The sequence below is a fragment of the Odontesthes bonariensis genome, chromosome 8 (assembly GCF_027942865.1).
Source record: "Odontesthes bonariensis isolate fOdoBon6 chromosome 8, fOdoBon6.hap1, whole genome shotgun sequence".
Lineage (NCBI taxonomy): Eukaryota > Metazoa > Chordata > Actinopteri > Atheriniformes > Atherinopsidae > Odontesthes > Odontesthes bonariensis.
The window spans coordinates 16,457,352-16,483,195 of NC_134513.1; the positions used below are offsets into that span (position 1 = coordinate 16,457,352).

Here is a 25,844-nt window from a genome sequence, read left to right on the forward strand (position 1 = left end):
TCACAGAAATACAGATACAGAACATCAATCAGGTAATTTTAGCTAACAGTAAGATTGGTATAACTATAACAGGTAATTTGAGTAAACTAACAAAAGCTAACAAACATGGATAAACTTTCCTCTAAGAGGAGGCATTTAAAAATATAGCTAATAACAGAACGGTTGATAAAATGAACGATAACAAATCTTTAAAAGACTTAAGGTTGGTACAGTGGTAATAGGTCTTAATAGACCATTTGAATGTGACTAAGTTTTCCTCCTAGTGAAGTGTTAATAAGATCAGAAACATGGATAAGCTTTCCTCTAAGAGGAAGCATTTAAGAAGCCGTTCGATGGTCTATAAATTAATGGGAACTTGGATCAAAAACTTTCATCTGAGAGGGAATATTACAGTGATAATAGGTCTTAATAGACCATTTGAATATGACTAAATTTTCCTCCTAGTGAAGCATTAATAAGATGATTAGTGCGATACTCTGCGGATCTTTGTGGACAAATCCTCAAGGAAATACGGTGCCTCTTACAATAAGGACACACACACGTTTCAGAGCAATACTCGCTGACAGCATCTTTAAATGCTGACATGTAGCAACTTGTCCAAAGATATAAATCTTTCAGCTCTGGTTCGTTTGATCCAATGGAAATCAGAAAACGGCGTGTTGTATCCAGGCAACGGGTTCGTTGCCAGGTGACAGACACAGAGGTCCTGAGACCAGAGACTGCGTGTAACAATTCCACATGAATAACTAGAGGCAGAACATCAGTCACCTCCTGCACCGCACACGTTTTCTTTGATAGTCCTGCTTTGATCACCTTTATCATTAAAGCAAACAGCTCCTTTCGAGCTGATGCTAACAAATGCAGCAAACCCTGCACACAGACAAAAGTGGCAGTGAAAACCGATGGCAGGAAACATGCTCTCTGCCCCCTTTTGTTGAACTTAATCAGCCTGCTTAATTGCCTCACAGAGTCCTGATACACAGCGACGGCTTATCAGAGAAGACATATCCTCCAGCAAATATGAAAACAGCCGTAAGTGGTGGGATTATCAAAGTGCCTCAGCCAGACCGTTGGGCCTTTCATTTGGCAGCCATGTGCTAAGATAATGATAATTTCCAAGGTGATTCAGTTGACAAATCCACCGCCACCATTAAAGGCTTTCGCTCTCCCCCAGAGCTGTGTGGGACGACCGAATACTTTACTTTGATTTAGAGGCAGCTGTTTTAGCAGGGGGGTCGTTTGTCTACTGAGATAAGTTTGGCTCAATTAAAAACTCTGATTTGCAAAGCAAATATTGGCTGGTAAAATGCGTGCGAGTGCAAATGCTCCTCCAGAACAAGGGACATTAGAACTGCACTAACATGTGTATTTCACTTTAAAGTATTTTTGGGGGCTTTTTATGCCTTTAATGTTAGGACAGTTCGAGAGAAACAGGAAGCAGGGGGCAGAGAGAGGGGGAAAGACACGCAGCACAGGGTTCTTTGGAGCCGCAATCCGAAACGAGCTAAAAGAGGCTAAACGTTCTGCCCCTTTTGCCCGTGCTTATTTGAGATTCTTGCAGTTCACTTTCATCAACACACTTTTTACGATTAAATATTTGATGCAAAATAACATACTTGACTCTTTATGTTTATGTTTAAAAAATAAATAAATCTGTCGATGCAACTGTAAATATGAACCCCAAACACCTCCCGGGTCGCACTGTAGCCATCATGGTCGGATCTTTGCTGCCATTAAATTGTCCTATTATTCATATTGAACATTTAAGAAAAGCCATTACCATTCTTGAACTGTCCTGTTAACATAGTTCTTGAACCAGCCACAACTGTTAAAGGCAAATGATCAGTGTAGGGGGGAAAAAAACAAGCTCAGTTAGGAATGGATATGTTTGCTCGGGGCAGATGTTTGTGTTGCTGATTCAAAGATACCTAAGGGAAGTATTCATTTGCTTCGTTCTTAGTTTTTCCTTCCCATAGCAGAAATATCTTGTCTGGTGGTTTTATCTTTGTGCCTCTGTCCTGTTCTCTTCCCTCAAACTGGTGGAGACAGAGTCTGGTTCTGCTGGAGGTCCCCTGCTGTCCCTTACATGCTCAGGGCGCGGGCCAAAACAAAGGTTTGAAGCAATCTGCTGGAATTTTAACAAATTATCTTCATATATATATGAATAAACATGGTTATACCGAACTGCAGTGTGTTGGATTGACTTGCACTGATTTGGATTGCATTGAATAGAATTATATTATTACACTGCATTTACTCATTCGCTTTTTCCCCGTTAGAAAACGTGCACCGAGATTAAGTTGGTGTTAACTGGCGCTGTATAAATAAGCTGAACTGATTCAACACCACCGATGTCGATGGATGAAAGGACAGCTAAATCCTGTCCTCGTATGAAAAAATAAATGTACAAATACATGACGTGAAGCTGCAAAGGCAAGTTTATTTCTAAACATTTTCCCTTCAAATCAGACTGCTGTCTGCTCAGTGTTGAGGAGTTGATTCCACCCAAATCAAATCAGTTTGGAACTAAATTCATTGGTGGAAAAAATAATAAATCAATCTTCTTTTTTTTTTTTTTTTTTTACAATTTTCGTAAATAGCAGCTTCACTAATTAGTCCAATATCTTTTTTCAAATGAACTGCACTGAGTAGAAGTCACTCCTTGAAAGAAAAATCGCACGCCTGCCATCTAGTGGACAAACAAATGTACTACAATAACTATCCAGGTTTTTTTTTTTTTTTTTGGTCTTGCAGGTTTTCTGAATTCCCATGAACACAAAACAGATTTGTTACAACCCGCACAGCATCTCCGGCCAATAATCCAGACATGTTGCCAAACTGGTCCAAAACCTATCACATTGGTGAAAAAGAAAAATTTGTTTTAAGACAGGAGTTTTTTTTTTTCTTTTGGGAGCAAAAAAAAAAAAAAAATCAATCACAATCATTATCATTCCACCTGAGTCACCTTTATTTATATTCCAGACACAGTCACATTAGGGAATCTAACGAACAAATGAACGACAAACTTATAATCATCATAATGAAAACCACCACAAATAAAGTTATTGTATTTAAGGATTTGAGAACATTTTGCTCAGATTTGGAAAAAACAACAACAACAAAAAAAAAACCTAAAGAATGGACATTAAAAAAAAAAATGTTCCCACCATAAGCATTTTCATTGTTAGGGTGAGAAAAAGGACACAGTGTGACTCTATTCATTACGTATACAGTGATTTTAGTGCGTCATTTCAGTCTTAGTTGTAATCATCCTTACTGAGGCCGCTCTCAGAAAACCTCCAGGTCTGCAGAGTTGTAAACCACTGCTGTCTCCTCAGTGCCAACAGCTGCTTCCTCCCGACCCTCCTCCTCCTCCTCTTCTTCTTCTGCAGCCTCCTCCAATGACTCCAAGGCCTCGTTAGTGTCGCTAGCAAAAGTCTCCCTGGAGACGTCGTCGTGCTCCTGCAGGTTTAGTGTGCCGATGGCCTGCTTCATCTTCTTAGCCACCAAGTGCCGCCTCCTCTTCTGAGCGGCCTTCTTGCTCTTGCAATCTTTCTGTTGCTCCTCAAAGAACACCTGCCTGATCTGCGCCTTGGTGATGCTGGGTGTGTTCTTGAGCAGATTGAGATACACTCCGCCGGGCGTCCGCCGCCTGCTGCCGTCCATGGTGTACACGCCGCCGTTCTCCTCCAGCGTGGCCGTCTCTCCGAGCAGCTCGATGGCTTTTTTCTTCCCAACCACTTTAACGACTCGTTCTATCAAATCCTTCTTAGGCTCCTGCAGTCTGTACGCGATCTCATCCGTCACCTTGTCATCGGGGTCATCCTCTGCGATCTCGTACCGACCCTTGATGTCCATCTCAGCTACGGGGCCCAGTCTTTCTTTAACCGGCCTTTTTCTCTTGGCGTCGCCCCCTGCTCTGTCTCCTGAGCCCCGGGCTTTCATGTACTCCTCCAACTCAGCGTCCATCATGCTCACTTCTCCCTCCTGCTTAGCCTGCGTCGACAGCTTTTCCATCTCCCTCTCCTTCTCCATTAACTTACGGGCCAGGACAAAGTTATACGTCTCCACATTTCTGCTGGACATGTCAACTCCCTCCATTCCAAATATGCCCAACTCTGCGGTCACGGAATCCTGGCACTGCTCTTGGACCACAGAGCCCCATATGTTGTTCACCTTGCGGCTTCCCAGCGCGCCAGCGGCGCCTACAGGCGTCGGCCCCGGCCGAGCTGCGTTTACAATCGGCTGCGGAGCGTTGGAAACTTTCTGCCGCTTCCGGCGCCAAACGGCCCCTTCCTCGTCTGAGGAATCCGGGTCGCTGTCGCTGGAATCCACCGTCTTACCGGTGCTGCGGTATCCGGAGGCAGGTGGCTGGGCAGCGGCTCTGCTCTGGAAGGACTGCCCGCTGAAACCTGAGGAAATCTGGGGTCGGGGATGTTCGGCTGCAGCGGTGCCCATCTCAGTATCCGAGCTGGACCCGGAGATCTCTCCATCCTCCAGATCACCGTACATAACATCAGCCATTTTTTTTGTTTGTTGTTGTTGTCTGGAAGTCACAGCAAAAGATACTAGCTGTTGACTACGGCATTTAAAGTTAAGGCCAGTGAACGGCGGTAACAGCTAACCCAACACCATTAGCAGCTACGATGTTGCTGAACTTAATGCTAAAGAACGTCAAACAAACGTGTGTTTTAAAAAAAATAAAAATACCTTCAAATGTCTGACAGAAGCCGGCTGTCTGCTCTGCATGAAACTGTATTTTTTAGTGATGTTTGGCTCTTCGAACGACTGCGCCAGAGAGAAAGAGGTCCACCAGCGTTCTTAAGGAACAGAAAAGTTCCCGCTAGGCTAAACCTACACTTCCGCCATGCAACCGTCAGACCCTTTCAAATTAAAAGTGCAGAAGACTTTTTCTTCTTTCTTTACTCGGTAACAAAAAGGGGTTGGATATTAACGATTTTCATCGTGATTTGTGTTATTTGATAACGGTGATAAGAAACTATAATCGGCACAGATTCCTTTTTAAACTGAAAAGAACGACTCGATTACATTTATATGACCTCATAAAACGTATCAATTGGAAAAACTAGTTCACTTTTTTCTTTAAAGATACGACCAACTCACTCGGGTTGCCAGTTTTGTTACGAGTAACATTCTTTATTATTCAACACGATAAAACAGAAACAAAAGCACAGGATAAAAACAAACTAGGGCTGGACGACGATTAAAATGTTTAATCTAATTAATCACATGATTTCCCTGATTAATCACGATTAATCGCATTTGTACGCAAAATCCAAAAATGAATCCAAAAGTAGTGTATAGCTTTTAGCATTCAGTTTTATTTTAAATGTGCTGCCATATGAATGAAAGTGCCATAACATTTGTTATGCAAACACACTTTTAACATCAGCATTTGTATGTAGTTTTTATGTAGAAGCCTCGCTCCACTGTACAAGAGGCTATAGTCCTCGCTGCAGCTGGCCCCGGTTCGAGTCTTGCATCGGACAGCCCTGTGCTGTGTGTCGTTCCCCCTCTCTTTGCCCCCTGCTTCCTGTCTGTCTGAACTTTCCTGTCCATTAAAGGCACAAAAGCCCCCAAAAATTATATAAAAAACAAAACAAAACAAAACTGCGTTAATGCGCAATAAAATATTTATCGGCGTTAAATAACTAACGAGTTCACGCGATAATAACGAGTTAATTCGCCCAGCCCTAAAACAAACACACAAGAAACAACGTCAAACATGAAGCTATACACAGTTTGCCTACAGTAATGTATGTGCCGGTACTGCTTTTGTAATCTGACTTGGCCCAATGTTAAAGCTGAATATGTAATAATGTGTTTCATTTCTTTGAAAACCAACATGCATATACTTACTTACATACTTATACATATTTTGGGGATCTGAAAATTCTGATCTGATTTTCAGAATGGGTTACATTCAACATGTTACGTATACATATATTCAACTACCCGCATATCAAAGCAATCTTACTCAACCCTGAAAGCAACAATATGTCTGTAATATCATAATTTGAACAGCCTGATTAGCCGCTCACATTTCTGTGTGTTTGTGTATTTCTAAATAGTAAACATAAAAAAACACGAGCAAATGGTTATGTCTTTAGTCATGTGCTGTGTTTTTTTCAGTCAATGTGGATTTCTAAGGGCTTATGTAATAATTAGACAGCAGCACAATATCATTAAGAATTATTTAAATGTTTATAATGTGTCTTCAATTTCATCTGAAACATTTAGGAATGTAGCACTTATATTAAGGGAACAATAAAAACAAACACGGGGTGCTTACTATGGCATAGTAATATATTACTAAACACTTTTTAGCCGTCATTTCATACTTACGTTTTCGTGTCGGAATAATTTAAGGAGATCTGCAGTACAGTGGTAGTTACATGCGCTCTTGTTTTAAAGTCCTCAGGTTTCTTATTCTGTTGAGGAAAAAAAAGGGGGTAACGTCATCTCCGGCAGATGTTGCGTCAACAAACACCGCACTTGCGCAGTATTACACATAAACAACATGGCGGCGTCCATACAGCGTCTCACATCTGCGGGGAGAATTCTTCTCCAAAGACATTTACTGAAGACAAATTATCTCAACGGGGTAAGAGGAATGTGTCGAGAGTCGTTTTGTCCAATGTAATATTCATTTCACAATTCCTTGGCAGTTCGCACTGCAAAGTAACAGGAAAAAATATCGTGGCTACACAGGCTCACTGTTTATTAATGGCTACTGGTGGCAAACAGCCATAATCCGCTAAACTACTCTGTGAGTAATTCTTAAATTTGGCCAGGGTAATGCAGTAGAACTAATGATGACATAGTCAAATCAATTACTGCTGACTGAGAACAGCTGACGTAAGAGGTCTAAATGTGAAGTGTCATGATGATTGGCTGTTTTCTTGCATAGCTCACCAGACCGCGGAGACTGTTGGCTACCCGAGCGGCTCAGCAGGTGGCGTTAAATGTGCCTGAAACCAAAGTGACCGCTTTGGAAAACGGACTCCGGGTGTCTTCAGAGGACTCAGGGCTGACAACTTGCACGGTAAACCAAAGGTTACACTGTTTAATACACATGCTTGTTGCTTTCATACGTTTTCAAAACTTAAAAAGTGGGATTATGCCGTCACGTGTCGAGTGTTAATCAGTGTCGCTCAACGTCATCCGCAAACCATGCATCAGTTAATCTACATACATTTAAAAGCGGTCCTGTGGGGGCTGTGGTTATTTTGATGTTTTACCTGTTGAGCTGTTCAGTTGTTTGAATCATAACGCCCTCCAATGATGTGTTATGACAAGTTTTTTTTTTTAAGATTAGATAAGATTAGATTCAACTGTATTGTCAAAGAGCAAGTACAGGTACATGCCAATGAAATGCAGTTAGCATCCAACCAGAAGTGCAAAGGTGTGCTTTTATATATACAGAATAAATAATATGTACAGAATATATACAGACTAAATATATACACAATATATACTATGTAAATCAGTAACTGAAGATTAATAAGTTAGATAAGTAAATATAAATAGTGCATAGATGATGCAAAACAGAGTGAAAGGATAAAGAACAGTGCAAACCAGAAGTTGTGCAAATGGCAGTGGAGTGCAAGATGGTGCTATTTGTTGTAAGAGTCAGTTTAAAAAAAAAAAAAAAAATTATATATATTTTGATATTGCTGTAATTTAATTGGTTATGCAATAAATCATGGCAGCATTTAGTATTTTAAAATCTTGGTCCTTGTGCCCTTTTTTTTTTTAAGTTTAGGCACTGGCCTCGCGAAAGGTCTCTGCATAGCCCTGCTCAGGAGTTTTGGTACAGTGGTAGCACTGTGCGTTGATGACATATTTGATGATTGACTTCTTCCAGGTGGGCCTTTGGATTGACGCTGGCAGTCGCTACGAGAACGAGAGAAATAATGGCACAGCACACTTCCTGGAGCATATGGCATTCAAGGTGAGAGGGAATTCAAGATGACATGCCAAATTGTTGAATCTTGCTTTCTGGAATTGCTAGAACTATCTGTACGTGACCTGCGAAACATACGCCGGGGTTTGTTGAACTGTGTGTGTGTATACACGTGTTACAGGGCACCAGGAAACGCTCTCAGCTGGATCTGGAGTTGGAGATTGAGAACATGGGTGCTCATCTGAATGCTTACACTTCTCGAGAGCAGACCGTCTACTACGCCAAAGCTTTTTCAAAGGATCTTCCTCGAGGTACAGACCGACAGGGGAACCGATTATTACAGTGACATCAAGGTGACACTGAGATGTAGTGGCGACCAAGATGAGGATTGCACTGATGACATAAGATGGCACCGAGGCGTTGTCTGTTCAAAATCTGCTTATTATATCAACTTGAATATACAGTAAGGACAAACCATCGTAAAGGAAGCGGCTGACGTGAGTAGAATGTGGGTGTTTACGCGTAAAGAAAGAGAAGACAGTGGAAGGAAAGGTTTGAGGCTTCGGCAGCATAACTAAGTGCTAGCTTGGGGTCACCAGTGCATCACTAAGTATCTGCTTTATTAAATAGAGAGGTTTTAGCTTAATACTAAAAGTAGTGAGGGTTACTGCCTCCTGGATTTTAACTGGGACCCTGGAAAGATAGGAGCCTGATAGCTAAAGGCACTGCCTCCCATTTCATTTAAACTATTGGAACCACAAGTAAGCCTGTGTTATAAGAGCGAAGCAACTTTTTGGGATAATGCGGTAATATGAGGTCGAAGGTGGCATTTTCTTCACTACGCGGTCTGTTACACTGCTGTTCATTTTGACATGGCTCTTCCCTGCTGGATTTTCCACTACAGACCGTATCCCCTTGACATGGGCAGGATCGGCCGTTTGTCATTGCAGACACCGAGACAGCTTCCCCGTGTGTCTGTGTGTTTATTGCATTCCACTTTTATTCAAAGCAAACTATAAATGAAAAGTACAAACTGGTTACATTGCACAAAATGAGTTGGAATTTAATTGAGCTGAATAATACTTCGTTAGTCCCAAAATAGGAACATTTTTATTAAAAAAAAAGATTTTCTTTGGCATAAAGAATCAAAAATGCTATTTATCATTAGTCGTTGTCAATAAAAATTTTAAAAAAGTGTGTGTAGCGTTATTGCTGTGAGCAGCAATGACCTCTTGTGATATTCTTGAATGATAATAACGACTGAGTGCTTCAGAGCTCATCTCAAGTCAGCAGAGAAAACATCTGTAAATTCATGCTCTCCGTTAATAAACTTGCGCATCGTATATTCATTAGTCAGGGCCAACTATACACGATCCAATTTAGTGATCCGTGTGCACAGTTGAGCTATCTGTGTATTATGTTGTGCCTTGCGTGCCAAACTGTCGAACAAGCTTGTAGACAAAGGACGTGTGTTTGTGTGTGTCGGTACTACCTACAATGGAAAACAAACAAAGAAAGAAACTAATAGCTAACCTTAAAGGGATAGTTTGCCTCTTTTGACATGAAGCTGTATGACATCCCATATTATCAATATCATTTATGAGCATTGACTTACCCCCTGCTGCGTTCCGTGAGCCGAGTTTTAGCGTTGCCTAAAGTATTCCGGCTAGTTGGCTGGGGCTTTTAATAAATTTTTTTTTTTTAAAAAAGCGTTTTGCTTCTCAAAACAAAATGCGTTCAAAAGAGTAATACATTTGCATCACAAAATCGTTCTACAGGAAAAAGTCAGACCTCACAATCGCTTGGCGCTATTTTCTCTCCCTTCGTATCACTGCGAACTCGGCTCACAGGACGCAGCAGGGGGTAAGTCAATGTTCATAAATGATATTGCTAGTATGGGATGTCATGCAGCTTCATGTCAAAAGAGGCGAACTATCCCTTTAATTAATCCCTCTATGTAATGGAAAAACACCAGAATTTACAACGGCTAAAATTTAGCTCTGGAGTTTACAGAGAGAGCCAATGAAGAGATACTGAAATTGCTTCTCTTGCTTATTCTCATCAGAACTTTTGGATGAGCTACGGGCTTCTCAGATGGCTATGTATCTCTGGAAATCCCAGACTTAACATATGTGATGTAGCTTGGAGTGTAGTTTGTACATTAAAAATAAGTATACTTGGAGCACATCTCAAAAGGAAAGAAAAAAAAATCTGCCTCATTAAAAATTTCTGTTCGTTTTTTTTTTTTTTTTTTTTTGTCTCCCAAGCTGTTGAGATCCTGGCTGACATCATCCAGAACAGCACGCTGGGCGAAGCAGAGATCGAGAGGGAGCGAGGAGTGATCCTCAGAGAGATGCAGGAAGTGGAGACAAATCTGCAGGAAGTGGTCTTCGATTACCTGCATGCTACGGCGTACCAGTCCACAGCGCTGGGCAGGACCATCCTAGGCCCCACTGAGAACATCAAGTAAGACCTGGCCACGTTTTTTTTTTTTTTTTCAGCCAGAGGCAAGCAGTTCAACTTTCCTCCATGCTTAGTCAGTTGTTTGTGTTTGTGATGCAGGACCATTAACAGAGGAGACCTGGTCGAGTACATCACTACTCACTACAAAGGACCCAGAATCGTGCTGGCTGCGGCCGGAGGTCAGATCCTTTATCTTGTGTGTTTGTTTGGAAAGCGGTGAAATGTTACTCAATGGCACAGAAAGATGGCGAGATAGTTGTGACCCTCAGGACTGTCTGTGATCTGTTTTCCGATCAGGTGTTTGTCACGACGAACTCATCAGTTTGGCCAAGTATCACTTTGGAAAACTTCCCGGCAGATATCAAGGAGAAGCCCCAGCCGTTCCACCGTGTCACTTCACGGGAAGCGAGGTAGGATTAAGCCTTGTGTCATCACACAGAGACAACTGTGTTATCCAGAGTAAAAGTTCAAGTATTTAGGAGTTGCAAAGTAGTTTTATTTTTTTATACCAGTGACTGTTACTTCTGTTACTTATTTTATTTTTTTATTTATTTTTGATATATATATATATATATATATATATATATATTATATTTTTTATTCATATTTAATTTTAATTATCTTTTTATTGGTAGCAGGACAAGGAAGAATTTCACTGCACATTGCACTGTGTATGATTGTGTATGTGACAAATAAAACTATCTTGAAATCTACCTGTATATCTAATGTAAAAGGAGAAACCTTTTACATTAGATATACAGGTAGATGGGAAGTGTCAAAGTAGTATCCACGTGGACGCCAGGATGCAGGTAGAAATATTATTTGTTCCTGCTGTAAAGAGTAACAATGGTTAATGGGGAGCTCAATGGACAGATGCTTAGCAAATGTGTTGCCATATTTGTTTGGTATTCTTTCATGAGTTTTGTACAGCTGGAACAGAATGTGAGGTGGTGGGCTCCTGTTCAGGATCCTCCATATGCTCTTTCTGGCTGTTTTTATTTTATTTTTTTATTTTTTTTTCCCCAACTTCTTTGTGGTCTTTTTAAGGTCTTTGAACTGCTGCAGTGATTCTAACCCCAGACATTTGTACAGTCACATACAGCAGCCAGGGCTTCTGGCCCCTCGGGTCTTTACACCATATAGTGAAATGACTTGGAAATGATTGATATGGGAAGTACTGACAAAAAAACGCTATTTTAATCATTTCAGTAGTGACTTGATACACAATTGTAAGACATTTTTGTTCATTTTCTACCACTCTTGGAAAGATTTTGCAGCGAAGGTTGAATAGAAACGTCTTCTACGAGCTATTTAACTTGCTGGTCGCTGCAGGAATCCTGTCTGCTCCTGTTTCAGATCCGCGTGCGGGACGACAAAATGCCCCTGGCTCATATTGCCATCGCCGTGGAGGCAGTAGGGTGGTCTCACCCTGACACCATCCCCCTAATGGTGGCCAATACACTGATTGGAAACTGGGACCGCTCCTTCGGTGGAGGGGTGGTAAGTGCAGAGGAAACCCAAAGTTACTTAAGAATCTTTATACATCTCATTCCAGGCTTCACTCCACAACCTTTAACACTATCGTCTCATAAATGCATTTTTACCCAGTGTTCAACAAATACAGCCTTAACTTTAACCTTAAAACCATTAAAACTGTATCTCAAGTGTGAAGTTGTGAGGACCAGAAAGAAAATGTGCGCTCAAAACAAACAGTTACACTCACATGTAGTCAGCAAGTGATTATTCAGTCGTCCCCCAGTTTTCTTTCGCTAGTTGAAGACCGTTTTCTTTGTGAACCCAGAATCTCTCCAGTAAACTGGCCCAGATGGCCTGTCAGGGAAACCTGTGCCACAGCTTCCAGTCCTTCAACACCTGCTACACCGACACGGGCCTGTGGGGGCTCTACATGGTGTGCGAGCCCGGCACCATCAACGACATGATGCACTTCACTCAGATGGAATGGTCAGTACGCTCACACTCAGAGAACAACGAGACATGCTGTAAGAGTGATGATCAAAGTGGCTGAGAAGGTAAAGGCTACTTGAATGTGTAGAAACTGACCGAGACTTCTTTGCGTCTGTTTAACGTGCGTCGCTGGCTGTCAGGATGTCTCTTTGCACGAACGTGACAGAGAGTGAGGTGGCCCGAGCCAAGAATCTGCTCAAGACCAACATGCTCCTTCATCTTGACGGTAAGGCAGCATGACAGAAAATCAATCGCCCGTGCAGTTCCTGGCAAGGCGAGGCAAGGCATCTTTATTCATACAGCGCATTTCATACCACAGGCAACTCAATGTGCTTTACATAAAGACAAGGCATTTAAAGGAACAGCATAAAGCAGCATAAAAACAAGCAATTTAAAGAGAATAAAAAAAAGAATAAAAATTAAAACACAGTTAAAAGCAATCAAAGAAGAGGGGAAAAAGAAAAATATAAACTCAACCATAAGCACACCGAAAGAGAAATGTTTTTAACCTGGATTTAAAAGCTTCTCCTGATCTGTTTAGGACATGAAACCCTTCATTCTGGATATGTTCTTAAGCTGATAAAAGGCTGATTTGGTGACTGATTTGATATGATTGTTGAAGGTCAGGTCTGAGTCTATCAGCACGCCGAGGTTCCGGACTTGGTCTTTAGTTTCTAGAGACAGTGACTCAAGATGTTTACTGACAGCAAACCTCTTCTCTTTGTTACCAAACACAATGACCTCGGTTTTTTCTTGATTTAAATGAAGGAAATTTTGGTTCATTCACTTTTTGACTTGCTCTAAGCCGTCGGACAATGACTCTATAGGACTGCAGTCATCTGGAGACAGTGCCAGATATAGCTGTGGTAGTTGACTTCAGAGTTCTTCAGAATTTGACCCAGAGGCAGCATGTACAGGGGGGTCAACATTGATTTATTTATTTATTTTTGCTTCTTCCAGGATCCACCCCAATCTGCGAGGACATTGGTAGACAGATGTTGTGCTACAGTCGCAGGATCCCTCTACATGAACTCGAGGCTCGGATTGATGTGAGTCGATGACGTTTGCGCGACTCTGTGAAAAATAGGGCCACAGTTTGCCGCTCTTCATGCCACAGTGAAATATACCATGAAGTTATCTGATCTCGTTTTTTTGCCGAGTTCTGTTTTCCTTTAATATGACTTGGTTTCCTGAAGTGGTGAACAGTTAAAGAAAGGAGAACTGGCGATGGTAACTTGTTGCATTGTCTGACGTGTTACACCTCTCAACAGGCCATCAACGCCGACACCATTAAGGATGTGTGCGCCAAATACATCTACAACAGAGCTCCTGCGATCGCAGCAGTTGGTATGTTGCACTTTTGTTTTTTTTAACAGCTTTATAACAACAGAATGTAATAATGTTCCTTGTAGACGAGAACACTTCTATCCTGCTTAGTGTGTAGCGGCCCAACGATGGTATTCTCATGCCTGTTGATGAAGTAGCGTCCTTCCACTGATCATGCCAGACCCCAGAAGTTTTATCTGGGTGCTGGACTCAAGGTAGAAATTGAAAGTGGCAGAAAAGTGTGCCTTTCTAATCCAAAACGCAGCTGTACAGCTTTCCATATAACCTCCATACCTCTGTGGAGTTGCTCAAAGTGCTATAAGTTTAAATTAGGGCTGGGCAACGATTAAAGTTTTTAATCTAATTAATTACAGTAGTGTATAGCTTTTAGCATTTAGCTTTATTTTAAATGTGCTGCCATATGAATGAAAGTGCCGTAACATTTGTTGTGCAAACACACTTTTAACATCAGCATCTTTCTGTAGTTTTTATGTAGAAGCCTCGCTCCACTGTCTGTTTCCTTGAATGACTTGCTGCTATCAGTTGTGTGTTTTGCCTTTAAGTGATATTTTAGACTGGAACTACTACGGTGTGAAGACAATTCAACTTGGCAGCGTTTACAGATGACTTTGGTTCTGTCGACTCCGCCGTCTGGAAAAACTTTTAAAATGGCCGAGTTAAAAGTTCCGTACCCTTCTCCATGTTTGGTGGATCCACCGATTACTTTCTTTTCTGGTTCTGCAGCAGACAGCAACAGACTTTTACAATAAAAAAAAAAAATAAAAATTTTTAAATGGGTTCAACACGGTTTGTAGTTAAAACTATGTTAAGAAATTTCATCCTAAGCAGGGGTCGGTACGTTTTGTTTTCTCCTGTCAATACATTGTTGACGTAATATAGCTGTTAGCAAATTCGAGAATGCGTCAGGTCATGTCAACACAGATTAAGGTTCAGGAGCTCGATCTGTCAAGATTCTATGCGGAGGTCAGTCTGAGTGAGACTGGGAAAACTGCCGTGGAAGTATCAGCAGTTGCTAACAGGAAGAGTCTGAAAAGATGGCCAAAGCGGCACATTAAATACAATTTTTTTTGTTTCAGGTCCAATCGAGCAGCTGCCAGACTATAACCAGATCCGCAGTGGGATGTTCTGGATGAGAAGCTGAGCGGAAGCATTCTAAGAAACCAATCTACTGTACAGCATAAAAAAAACAAACAATATTTAAGTCTCGTCTCTAGTTAATTTCTTTTTTATTATAAAATAAAGAACAACACAATAACATTAAAATAACACAGATTCTATTATGATTTGTGGTTCTTGTCATTTCTTTCTGGTTCCCACTTGCTCCTGAGCAGCTTTCTTTGCTTTAACCATTTCCACCAGCTCCTGTCGAGAGAGAGGGGAAAAAAAAAAAAAAAAAAGTGTTAGATTAACAGTAGAATTCATGGTGCTTCAGTTTGCCGTTAACAGTTTCACTGCATTCCATCACCTTATTAACAGCATCAGTAGACCCACCTTTTGGTAAGAGCACCAAACTACAGCGGATCTTTGAACCGCTCAGGTCAACGTACCTTGTACCTCTTCATACAGTCTTTTTTGCTTCGTCCGGGGACAGCGGCCGCTATCTTCTCCCACCGCTCGGGAGTGCTGACCGGGTAGGTTTTGAGGGCTTGCTCCAGAAGTTTCTGTTCCTCCGTGGTCCAGGGGGCGGCGTTACCTTCGCTGCCAGAGGCTGGAGAACCAGACATTAGCGACTGTAATTGCGCACACTTAAAAATTCAACCTCAAAAGCTTGGGAAGTTTTCAAAATTAAAGTTGGAATCGAGGGAACACTTCCTGGCAAGCTAGTCTCAGACATGGAGCTTAAGGCAGCTTTTCCTCTACATATTTATCTGTATTTAATAACCGGTACGGTTAAACCAGAATATGATTAACGCATTCTCGTGACTGATAAAGCCAAGACTGTCGCATTTTCGTATGGCTACACAAAGAGCAACTCCACTTGCCATCGAATCTCTCGGAGGGCGCAGCATTGTCGATGGAGGGCGGCACCGAAGAGTGTTCCTTCTTGAACTTCTCAAAAGCTTTTCTGTTTATCTCGTCTTTCTGTAGAGGATCTGAAGACATGAGGGGAACAGGGCAAAGAAAAATCTGTTAAGTCTAAAAGTGCAGCAGAAGATTACTTTAATCCCAGTCAAGGATTTAGTGGGTGAAGTATATTACACTACAATGAAATTCAATCAGAAATGATGTGCAAATGTTCCAGCCGCAATAGAAGAAATAGATGCCCATAGTTGGCATCTATCAACAAGCAGCAGTGTAGTAAAACAGATGGCTGGGTATATCCTGGTGATTTTACCGAGTCTTTGTAGGTTCTTCGCTTTGTTAATGACATCTTTGGCTGTCCTCTTCATGCCGCTGGTGGAGTGCAAGTTCATGTAATTGGCGATAACTTCCCATCTGCAAGAAAGGCGGTTTAACATTTTTTTTATTATTATTTTTAATTGTTTTCCTTTTTAAGAAGCAAAAGCAGGGCCACTTGATTAGTCCAGTTCAAGATCACAGTCTCTTGGAAATAAAATAAAAAATAAGATGAAAGTAGCAGAGAAACAACAGGTAACAATTAAAGCTTTGATGGAAATCAGCTGCATTGGAGACAGTGGAATAGTCCTTGTTATCTTCAAGATAAATGCCTAAATATTACAAAAACAGTTTAAAACTGAATCGAAGAGGTTGAAAGTGTGTAGTTACATTTATGCATACTGTACTTCCTGTATAACTTCTTCTTGAGCTATTGCTGCGGACTCATTGGCTGTGTTCGAAACCGCATACTTCTCCTACTACTCATACTAACTTTTTGAGTTAGTAAGCGAGAAGTTCCCGGATGCATACTAGATTCGCCGAAATGTTGGGTATGCATCATGAGGTTACTACTCTCAAACTACCAAAGATGCAACATAACATGACGTGACCGATCGTCATTTCCTGTCAAAACGGCAGTTTCAAGCTAGCTACAACGAGGGTAGGTTCACTTCCTGTTTTCAAAACAAAAGCACCAATTGTATCGTAATGGCTTTCCTTATGATAAAAGGCAACGGGTATTTTATTTTGTGAAAATAACCGGAAGTGCGTTGCTTACTGCGGCTAGCTTTAGTAGCGCCAAATTCGTGGGAACAAAATTGTAAATAGCCGGTATTTTGTCAGGTTTTTAACACGTTGGGGATCTAAACGACTACTTTCTCGCCTGAAAATGTTTCAAATGTTGCTAAAGTTTACAGAGTTTAGAGCTTAAGTGAAATCAGCTTCAGGCCGGCTGATTTCGGCTCGGGCAGGAGCAAAATGCATTGTGGGTAAACGCTCTGCATACTGTCTGATCGATCAGTATGCAGTATGGAAGTATGCGGTTTTGAACACAGCCATTGTCTCCGTACTGACCCTTCCTCCCGTTTAGGAAGAAGGCTCCAGTGAGTCCAGCACGCCTGAACCGCCGGTATGAACCGTTTACGGCACTGTGCCGACATCCCATTTTGCACATTTACAGAATAATGGCAGCCCAATTCATCATGCACAATTCGGGGCTGTAATTTCAAGCCACTACCTCGCGTTGGTTCCAGCAGGAAAGAGATTGACTGCTTTGATGAGTAGCTGGAGGTCCTCCTCGTTCCAGCCCTTCCCCCCTCCGCCTCCTCCTCCTCCACTGGCCTGCTCGGTGCTGCGAGCCGCCTGTCTGGCCTGGACCTCGGCGTCCTTCTCCTTCTGCAGTTGGGCGTTCACCTCCTGGACCTGGAGGAAACGCAGAGCGTTGGTGCATTTGAAAGAACCTTGCATAAATCAGCCGAGACTTCTTCCCTTAAAAAGACGGTGTGTGGTTGTGTGTGTGTGTGTGTGTGTGTGTGTGTGAGACGGAGGGCTCCTGGTGGTCACATTTTTTACCTGTTTCTCAACTGCCGCCTTGCCGTCCTCTTTAGAGCCCGAGGCCAAGATTTCATTCAGGGACTGCAGACTGGAAGCAAAAAATACCGTCACATCTCCCCATTTTCAAACAGAACTAGAAGACTTGGATTTCTATCCCTTTTGGAACTTTGGAAGACCCAGAGTTCTATAAGTACATCATCTCAAAGCTTTGTTTAAACTTGCAGTTCAGTTACTTTCAATTATAAAATAGAGGAAGAATTTCTACATGGTTATATTTGAGTTCTGTTCCAATCCACATTCACACAAAGTTTAAACATTCTATTTAGTGCATTTATATTCTTTAGTGAGACCCTTCTCACCAACCCAAATAAACCCAAGCAACTGGTCAAACTGGTGTGCTTTATCTGCTCCAAAGAGGTCGTGTGTGAACGATCCCTCACATGAAAGATGCGTATGCATCTCTGATGTACAGAAATACGCGTCTTCGAAAATTCTCATATCAAAACTCAGAAGAGTGATCTTAAAAAAAGGTCCGAACCTGGTCAGTTCTAGTCGGTCACAGAGTTTCTCCACTTCCTCCAACATTTTCACGCCGTCGTTCTCGTTGTCAGCAAAGTAATTCCAGTTCTGTAGAGGGACGAAACGTGTGGGGGCGGGAAAAAAAAAAAACATCAACTAAAAACCATCTAAAAAAATAAATAAATGCTTGGATACTTCATTTTACATGAGACTAATCAGTGTAAGTGATGAATCCGCATTTGCATAGGAGCTGACCTTGCAGGTGGTCCTGAGTTTCTGCCTCTCCTTCTTGATGGCCTTCTTCTGGATCTCCTTCTCTTTCTTCACCAGCTGGGCTGCCTGCCTGGCCTCCTCTTCTTCCTTCTCTTTCGCCTGTCGTGCCGCGTCCAGCTCCGCCTGTCGTGCCTGCGAGAAGCACAGAAACCCCCGAGGTGAGCAACCGACAAAGTGACGATGTCATTTCAGAGGTTTGGAAATATAAAAAGCGCGGCCGCTTGATGAATCTGCCGGTGAAACGGTCCATCTTCTGGACCGCCATCTGACACCGTGAAGCACTTTTTTTCCTGCTTCCCAAGAAACAAATCGTAGCTTGCAAACATTTCATTGGGTTTCCTGAAGCAGGATGAATGGTTGTGTGTGATGTATATCTTTCTTTGTGCCTCAGAGCTCCGATCTTCAATCTCAGCTGGAAAATGCATCAGTGCACAAGGAACTGTCGATATTCTCCGTCAGTTATAAGAGGTGGAGCACTGGTATGACGCTTCTTCAACCACATTCTACTCGATTCTATTCCTTAAAGGTAGGGTAGGAGATCCTGGATTTTGAGTCCAGCGAAGCTGCATTTTGAAAATACACAGGTAAAAAGTCCCAACCCTTTTCTTCACTTTCCCCCCGAACGCGCACGAGCACGAAGGTGCACGAGCGCTGTTCTGACAGCAAGCATCGATCGTTGCCGTATTTAGTATATGATAACTATATGTTTAATAATGCTAGGTGCTAGCCAAGCTGGCTCTAGTTTAGCTTCCTGCCAAGCTTCTGGACGCGTAATTCGTTCACGGAGCAGGGAACGCGCACAGGGGGGGGAGGAGGGGGAGGGAGGAGCAGATTGCAGTTTGATAGACGGCATTAGTATCCAATCATTGTGAACGGTCCGTTCACAATGATTGGATACTGTTTTTCCTAGATTGTACGTTCTAGAGGCCACTAAAACTTTTCATATTTGTGTCAAAACTTTTAATTAATTGGTTGCAATGGGGGTGTGAAGAGTATTACAAGCAATATGTAAAAAAAATGCTCCAGAAAAAGATCCCCTACCCCGCCTTTAAGTAGCTACATATATATTTAACAACAATTTAAAAATAAAAAGATTTCTTGTATTCAGGTGTAAAAATTAAACCACAGACCATCACAATGTCTCCATTCTTCAAATGTTTGGAAACAGTCACAAAAGGAGGGCATTTTATCATACGCTGGAGACCAAACTGATATTTTCAAAGAGAACTGGTCAAAATGGCTCAGCTATGTGTCAACTGTAAGACCTGATTTCATATACATCCAGCTCAAACCCTCTATTAAGATTTTATTTGAATTTTTTCCCCCCTATTTTCGAGCAGCATCCTTATATTTCTATGTATGATGTGCTTATGTTGATTCTGCCGTTTTACTTTGTGCACAATCCTCCCTTTGTCATTTCATGTTATGTTTTTGTGCCCAACTGGCACATATGTGTATGTTACCAAGTAAAAACGAATAAAAAGTAAATTAAAAACAAATTTTTTTTTTAAAAAAAAAAGATGTGTTTGACAGCAAATGTATAGATTGAATGTAAGTGAAAGCAAAGTGCGCTGGAATATATATGATAGTTTTATGTTTTAGTCTATTTAAAAATAAAATGATCATTTCACTGTGTTATTTTGTTTATAATTCCTTTTTTTTTGTGACTTTTTCTATTTTCTTTTTGTGCTAGGTGACCACAGTGAAGAAAATAAAATTCTCATGTGTCATTTAAAAAAAAAAAAAAAGGCTTTTTTTTTTCTTTTTTTAAATCCAACAGTCCTATTAGCCACAAGTTAAACGTTTATTTCAGCTCCAGTATAACTCTACCTAGAAAGTAAAGAGTACCAAAGCCCCTTTAGAGTATAATAAGTACAGAGCGAGTATCCTTTATAGTACAGACTGTGGGAAACAGGCTGGGGAAGCGGTACTGCATCATTTCTCCAATACACTCCACGGTCAATACATTGTGCGAATGAATTGGACTTACCCTCTCCTTCTCTTCCTGCTCCTTCTTCTTGGCGTCAACTTTAGCTTTCTTCTCAGACTCTTTCCTCGCTTTTTCTTCTTCCTTGAATTTCTTTATTCTAGGGTCACAGCTGTAGGCCGTATCTGCAGTGAAACAAGGCAAACAGCTCAGCGGTGAAGCTTTACGGTGATGTTCACGTGTTTTTTTTTCCCGCATGTAGCAGCTGTGAGACTGTACCAACTAGTGTGCGTATTCTGTTCATCTCCTCCTTCTTCCTCTGAGCTCTGGAGGCTCTGTTTTGCTTTTCAATCCATCTCCTTTCATCTCGACTGCAAAGAGGGAAGAAAAAAATGAATAAAAAAAAGTCATCTCAATTTAGGCACGAGTCACATCTCAGGACCTGAAAATGGGTTCCAGTGTAGTGAACAAATGGAATATATACAATCATCTCACCATTCAGCTTTTTCCTTTTCCTCTTCATCCAAATATGAGAATTCCCTCCAGGAATCAAAGTTGTACCTTTAACAGTAAAAAAAAAAATAACTGAGTTTGACATTTTATCTCTTGGCTTGATTTTAGACTACAACTCTGGCTTGGGGACAAAAAAAAAAGAATCATTATTATTATTCTCCTTACCAAAAAGAGTAAAAATTGTCCACTTCCTCAAAAGATGACTCCGTGGTTCCAAGTTTGGGCACGTGCTTTTTGGAAGACCATCTGGCATTTCTCTCAAAAACGGGAGAAAACACCTCGGAAAAGTTTTCTTTGCCTTCGCTCTTGGAAGGCACGGTGTTGTCGAAGGTGGGATCCACGCTGTCGAAGGCTCTCCTCTTTACAGGGTCCGAGAGGATTTCAATTGCTATGGTCCGAAAATAAAAAATGAAATATATATATTACATACATTACAACAATAACACAGTGACGGTCGATGTAAGACGTGCCGTTAGCAACCGCGGCGTTGTGTACCTTTAGTTATGCAGGTGAAGTAGTCATTGTCACCTTCAACAATCTGTTCTCCTGCAGCTTTCCTTTTGTCGGGATGGTGCTTCAACACAATTGCTTTATCTGCAGAGAAACAGCAGAGACTGGTGGGATCAAACCAACTTTTTTTTTGGGGGGGGGGGTCCATGACACCGGAGGAGGAGACATACTTACGGGCAGCTTTGATCTGTTTCTGTGTTGCTTTGTATCTCAAGTGTGGGAGCCCGAGGACAGCATAGTGATCTTGATTCTAACCACAAAAACAAACAAGAACATAAAAGATTAAAAATATGGAAGGAGAATTATTAGCCATCAAAGGTGGCGTTACCATGATAAATAAATATGATGTGGAACAAAAGAAAAAAAAGACTGGAAATAAAAATTTTTTAAACATAAGCTCTCCATCTGCAAAGAGGCCAAAAATATGTTGCAGCTAAAAGCTCAACACTGCTTCTGCAAGTCGGAGGGCTCTTATAGACCAAACCCGATGTGAAGAGCCAACTAAATGGCCCTTGAACACACCACTTCCAGCCAATGGCCAGGACGTACGGGCAATGCCTGCAGAAGACAGCCTGGTTCACTATTGCAGAGAGGAGCAGCGCTACATGCATCCTACATTAACGGAAAACCACGTAGGCGTGTTGTGTGTTTTTCGGTAATGTCCCACAGAGCTGGTCTCTCCTCGGTCCTCAAGTTTCTTCCCTCCACGTGGCCATGAAGCGGTGCCTCTTTTGGCAGAATTGCCGATGACAAATGAGAAGAAATCTCTGTGTGTGGCGTGTAAACGGGGTTATTGGTGAGAAAGCTCACTTTGATTGGCTAACGGTGATTCAACATGTTAAATCGGCTGGGAAAAAAAAGAAAAAAAAACCTTTGACAAGTCCAGCAATGTCATCGGTGCTGAAAACAAACGAGAGATAGAGGTTCACATTTGCTGCAGAACTACTGTGGACCATGCATGTTGCGTCTTGGTCATCAAACAATCACTTTGAAGCAGTGAGTACAGTGTCACTATTAGATTCATTCCAAATTTTACAGGGTTTGGAAGCAGACAGACAACTGTCCCGTCCCCTGGTGCGATTAGTTTTAGCCTTTGAAATGTCGGACTCATCTAGTTAGCTTATTTGTACATGTATACAATGTTTAGGTTTGTCATTTTCTTCTGTTTTTATATCAAGATGGGTGACGTTAAGCGACTTGCCTCAACTGTTCTTCTTAAGTTTATCAGTTTCTCTGTCCTATGCATGACATACCTGACAGCGTAAACTGTGGCAAATGCTGAATAAGGAAAAAAAACAACCAAATAAAGACAAGATGTTAATAAGCAGAGTTTTTAGGAGGCTTTCCAGATACTTCTTTAAGATACCTTCCAATCTTTAGGGTCAAGAGTTCGGAGCAAGGGGTGCTCCTCGAGCTGAAACTCCTCGTCCTCCGACTCCTCTGTGGACTCCTCCTCTTCCTCCAGCTCTTGGAACGAGGCGGACACATTCCTGTTCCTCCTCCTCACGTACGCCTCAAACCATCGGCCCACCGGCTCCACCTGAACCTGCACAGATGCTGCGGTGGGTGGGTGTGTGTGTGTGTGTGTGTGTGGGGGGGGGGGGGGGACAGAGAAGTGAAGAGGACAATGATGGCTGTTCCAAATCAAATGTGGACAGGAGTGCTCAAATTCAGCCTGGATGAAGCAAGACTTCAAAGTCAACATAAATATTAACTTTTTTTACTCCCAAACACATTAGTTTCGTAAAAAAATGAGTACATATTTTGATAAAGATAAAGATCCCTTCAAATAAAAGATTTGAAATAAAGCTATGTACAAAGGGGAACAAAGTGAAGAGAAACGATGGACAAGCTAGTTGATAAACGCCACACAGAAAGCCGGGATTCGAACCGGGAACCCTCTGGCTGTGAGGCGAAGGTGCCCTCATCCCAAACATGCTGCCTGTTAAAACAGCATAGGAAAACGCTGTGCTACAAAAGGGAAAAAACATCTTGTGAACAGCTTAAACTAAACTACGGTTGAATTGTCTGGCAAAAACACTAATCATTATGGAAATTATATACACCGACATGAAAACACAATCCTTAAGGTGTGGTACGGTGGAGGGAGCATGATGATTTGGGACAGGTTGGCTTCCTCTGATTCTGTACACCTCACCAGCAATATGAGGAAAGTCAATTATCAAGTTTAAAATAAAAATAAAAAATAAAATAAAAAAAGACTTTTTAGGAGAGGCAAAGCAACGTCCAAATATTCACCCAGTCCAGATGATGTAGGATGATTATGGAAGTTTTTCTGTGCCATCAGAGTTTGAATACAAATTTCTAATATTGAATTTTTACAGCATCAAAATCAACTTCAAAAAATTCTGTGGAAAAAGAACCGGACTCCACATCCGGGTAAACAGGGAGAAGCAATCAATCCCCGTCTCAATTTATCCAACGGCAGCCAATCAAGTTACAGATCAGCCATGTCCACCAGCGCGGGTGATGGTGCTTCGGTGAGTGAGTTTACTTTATTTGCCATTTGTGTTAGTAAAATTGAGTAATAGATATTTGAGCTGATCTGTCCAATGGGAGCGTAACTTGATTGGCTGCCGTTGGATGAATTGAGAACAGGGATCGATTGCTTCTCCCTGTTTACCCGGATGTGGAGTCTGGTTCTTTTTCCACTGAATTTTTAGATGTTGAATTTTTTTACACTGATGGTTTTTCAAATTCATAGTCTGATTTTGATGCTGTAGAAATTCAATATTAGAAATTCGTATTCAAACTCTGATGGCACAGAAAGACTTCCATAGATGAATCAAGGAGCTATTGACAGCCGATGTCAGAAGAATCTAGCTGAGCTAAAGCGGTTCTGAAGGACAAAAAGTTTAAAACTTCTCCTGATCACCTTTTATGTTCACGCATTTGGCAGACGCTTTTATCCAAAGCGACTTACAAATGAAGATGTGAGGATCCTTGTGAGGCTTGTAGCTGCAAGAAGCACTTCTCTGTGGTCGCTGCTCTAGTTATTAAAACTAAAAGTTCACTTTTTCCCCCACTGGCAATATTCAAATTTCAATCAAGCGTTTGTTTAAACAATAAGAAATCAAGGTTTAGTTACTCAGATTCACTGCTTTCTCGTCACGGTTGGATCTTTTATGACTGAAGTGACATGTCCATGAATACATGAAAGATGGGTGCAATGCCAACCCTTTGCATTAAGTTTACACATAACTTTAATTCTATTTGAAACGCAGGTTGCTAGCAACTCAGCACCTCATTTAACTTCCAGAGAATCTTTTGCAGGATAAAAAAAAAAATAAAAAAAGTCAAAAGGTTTGATCTGATCCCTCTGGTAGCCAAAATGATGCCACACTTTTCTTTTTTTTTTTTATCTCCATCTTGACTTGATTTTAATGGGATGCACTTTGAGGCATTTGCTTTTCAAATAGTAAAAATGGAACTTACAAAAACAATGGGACTAAAACCCATGTGCTTCTTGACTGCTCAACCGTGACAGAGCATCTGCAATAAATATTTGGGGCAATCTTAAGAGCTATTTGGGGTTGTAACCATTAATATCGAATGTTTCCTGCAAACTACTGCAGAACTCCCACAATCAGACACCAAGCTATTCGAGTAACACTGAGCGTACTTTTACTTTGGCTTGGTTTCCCACTTTCCCTTAAAAAGGGAAACACCTGTTTTTGTCTTCGGCGGAAATAGTAACAGGTCAGTCTATCAGGGGGGTACAACAGGTGTTCAGACACCAGCGTTTTGACGTGGGGAGACATAAAAGTATGTTAAATGCCAAACAAGTGCGTTGGTACCAAGAGGTGCCAACAAGACTGTGTAGCTTTAGTCGGCAACTCCTATAAATCACTGCATTAAATGCAACCATGAGTGGGCATCAAACCGGTAACATTACACAACACGCCAAATACCATTTTGAATCAAATGTTACATAACAGAAAGTACGTAGAATGAATTGTCTCTTTCAGTCTTCAAATTAGCCGATAATCATAGCTTGGTTTTTGTTGCCTGATTTTAAGATGTACGCTAATAAGTATAGCACCAGTCAATGTAACATTGGTAGCTTGGTTAGCTATCTTCCTGTGGCCTGTCAATGCTTACCGGCAGCCGCTTTGAAGACGACCGTTTCTTCACCGTCCTTCGCTTCTAACAGCATCTCTGAAAAAAAGTCTTTTCGAACATTCACCTGCCGCAATTATCAAGAGAGAGCTTTCTAAAGTGCTAGAGTTTGTGGCCCGCTCTTTAACACACCACATGGGCCTCCCTTTGCAAGTGGCAATCTGACAACGGGCTCGGGAGTCTGGCCACTATCTACTCCGTGTTATCATAATGGTTCCACATTTGTAGTTCCGCAGTAGGTAGATTTATTAGTTCCTTGATTATTTACAGAAAATCAAACAACTAATGAAAAATATATAATAAATGTAATATTTAGAATTACAATTATTTATAATATTATCAGCTCTTATAATTTTTGCAAAAAAATTT

The 25,844-nt window shown here is 41.4% G+C and overlaps 3 protein-coding genes across 3 annotated transcripts; 1 reads left to right on the forward strand and 2 right to left on the reverse strand.

Annotated features, from left to right (window-relative positions):
• Nucleotides 1–2,944: 2,944 nt before the first annotated feature.
• On the reverse strand, nucleotides 2,945–4,869 carry phax (phosphorylated adaptor for RNA export). The gene is made up of 2 exons (XM_075471928.1): nucleotides 4,711–4,869; nucleotides 2,945–4,546 (listed from the first exon to the last, which is right to left on the reverse strand). Exon 2 carries the CDS (start codon nucleotides 4,522–4,524, stop codon nucleotides 3,289–3,291), a length of 1,236 nt encoding a protein of 411 aa, XP_075328043.1. The 5' UTR covers nucleotides 4,525–4,546; nucleotides 4,711–4,869; the 3' UTR covers nucleotides 2,945–3,288.
• A 1,649-nt stretch (nucleotides 4,870–6,518) lies between these two features.
• Nucleotides 6,519–14,985, forward strand: pmpcb (peptidase, mitochondrial processing subunit beta). Its single transcript, XM_075471930.1, has 13 exons — nucleotides 6,519–6,625; nucleotides 6,932–7,066; nucleotides 7,889–7,975; nucleotides 8,109–8,238; nucleotides 10,195–10,393; nucleotides 10,490–10,569; nucleotides 10,688–10,800; nucleotides 11,747–11,890; nucleotides 12,192–12,352; nucleotides 12,496–12,581; nucleotides 13,316–13,404; nucleotides 13,627–13,702; nucleotides 14,779–14,985. The coding sequence occupies exons 1-13, from the start codon at nucleotides 6,542–6,544 to the stop codon at nucleotides 14,841–14,843; spliced, it is 1,449 nt and encodes a 482-aa protein (XP_075328045.1). The 5' UTR covers nucleotides 6,519–6,541; the 3' UTR covers nucleotides 14,844–14,985.
• Nucleotides 14,912–25,654, reverse strand: dnajc2 (DnaJ (Hsp40) homolog, subfamily C, member 2). The gene is made up of 16 exons (XM_075471929.1): nucleotides 25,458–25,654; nucleotides 22,702–22,892; nucleotides 21,510–21,585; nucleotides 21,321–21,419; nucleotides 20,991–21,213; nucleotides 20,808–20,873; nucleotides 20,592–20,683; nucleotides 20,376–20,497; nucleotides 18,368–18,517; nucleotides 18,132–18,220; nucleotides 17,612–17,681; nucleotides 17,277–17,461; nucleotides 16,038–16,138; nucleotides 15,685–15,795; nucleotides 15,250–15,410; nucleotides 14,912–15,064 (listed from the first exon to the last, which is right to left on the reverse strand). The coding sequence occupies exons 1-16, from the start codon at nucleotides 25,510–25,512 to the stop codon at nucleotides 14,999–15,001; spliced, it is 1,857 nt and encodes a 618-aa protein (XP_075328044.1). The 5' UTR covers nucleotides 25,513–25,654; the 3' UTR covers nucleotides 14,912–14,998.
• Nucleotides 25,655–25,844: the final 190 nt, after the last annotated feature.

Bases quoted from the DNA above. Each gene is read 5' to 3' on its own strand.
- phax (XM_075471928.1), bottom strand. From the start codon at position 4,524: ATGGCTGATGTTATGTACGGTGATCTGGAGGATGGAGAGATCTCCGGG.
- pmpcb (XM_075471930.1), top strand. From the start codon at position 6,542: ATGGCGGCGTCCATACAGCGTCTCACATCTGCGGGGAGAATTCTTCTC. The intron at 8,239-10,194 runs GTACAGACCGAC...TTGTCTCCCAAG, and splicing joins TTCAAAGGATCTTCCTCGAG to CTGTTGAGATCCTGGCTGAC. The intron at 12,353-12,495 runs GTCAGTACGCTC...GCTGGCTGTCAG, and splicing joins CACTTCACTCAGATGGAATG to GATGTCTCTTTGCACGAACG.
- dnajc2 (XM_075471929.1), bottom strand. From the start codon at position 25,512: ATGCTGTTAGAAGCGAAGGACGGTGAAGAAACGGTCGTCTTCAAAGCG. The intron at 17,462-17,611 runs GTAAAAAATGTG...CGTTTCCTCCAG, and splicing joins AGGCGGCAGTTGAGAAACAG to GTCCAGGAGGTGAACGCCCA. The intron at 15,411-15,684 runs GCAAGTGGAGTT...CTGGTTCTCCAG, and splicing joins GCCCTCCGAGAGATTCGATG to CCTCTGGCAGCGAAGGTAAC.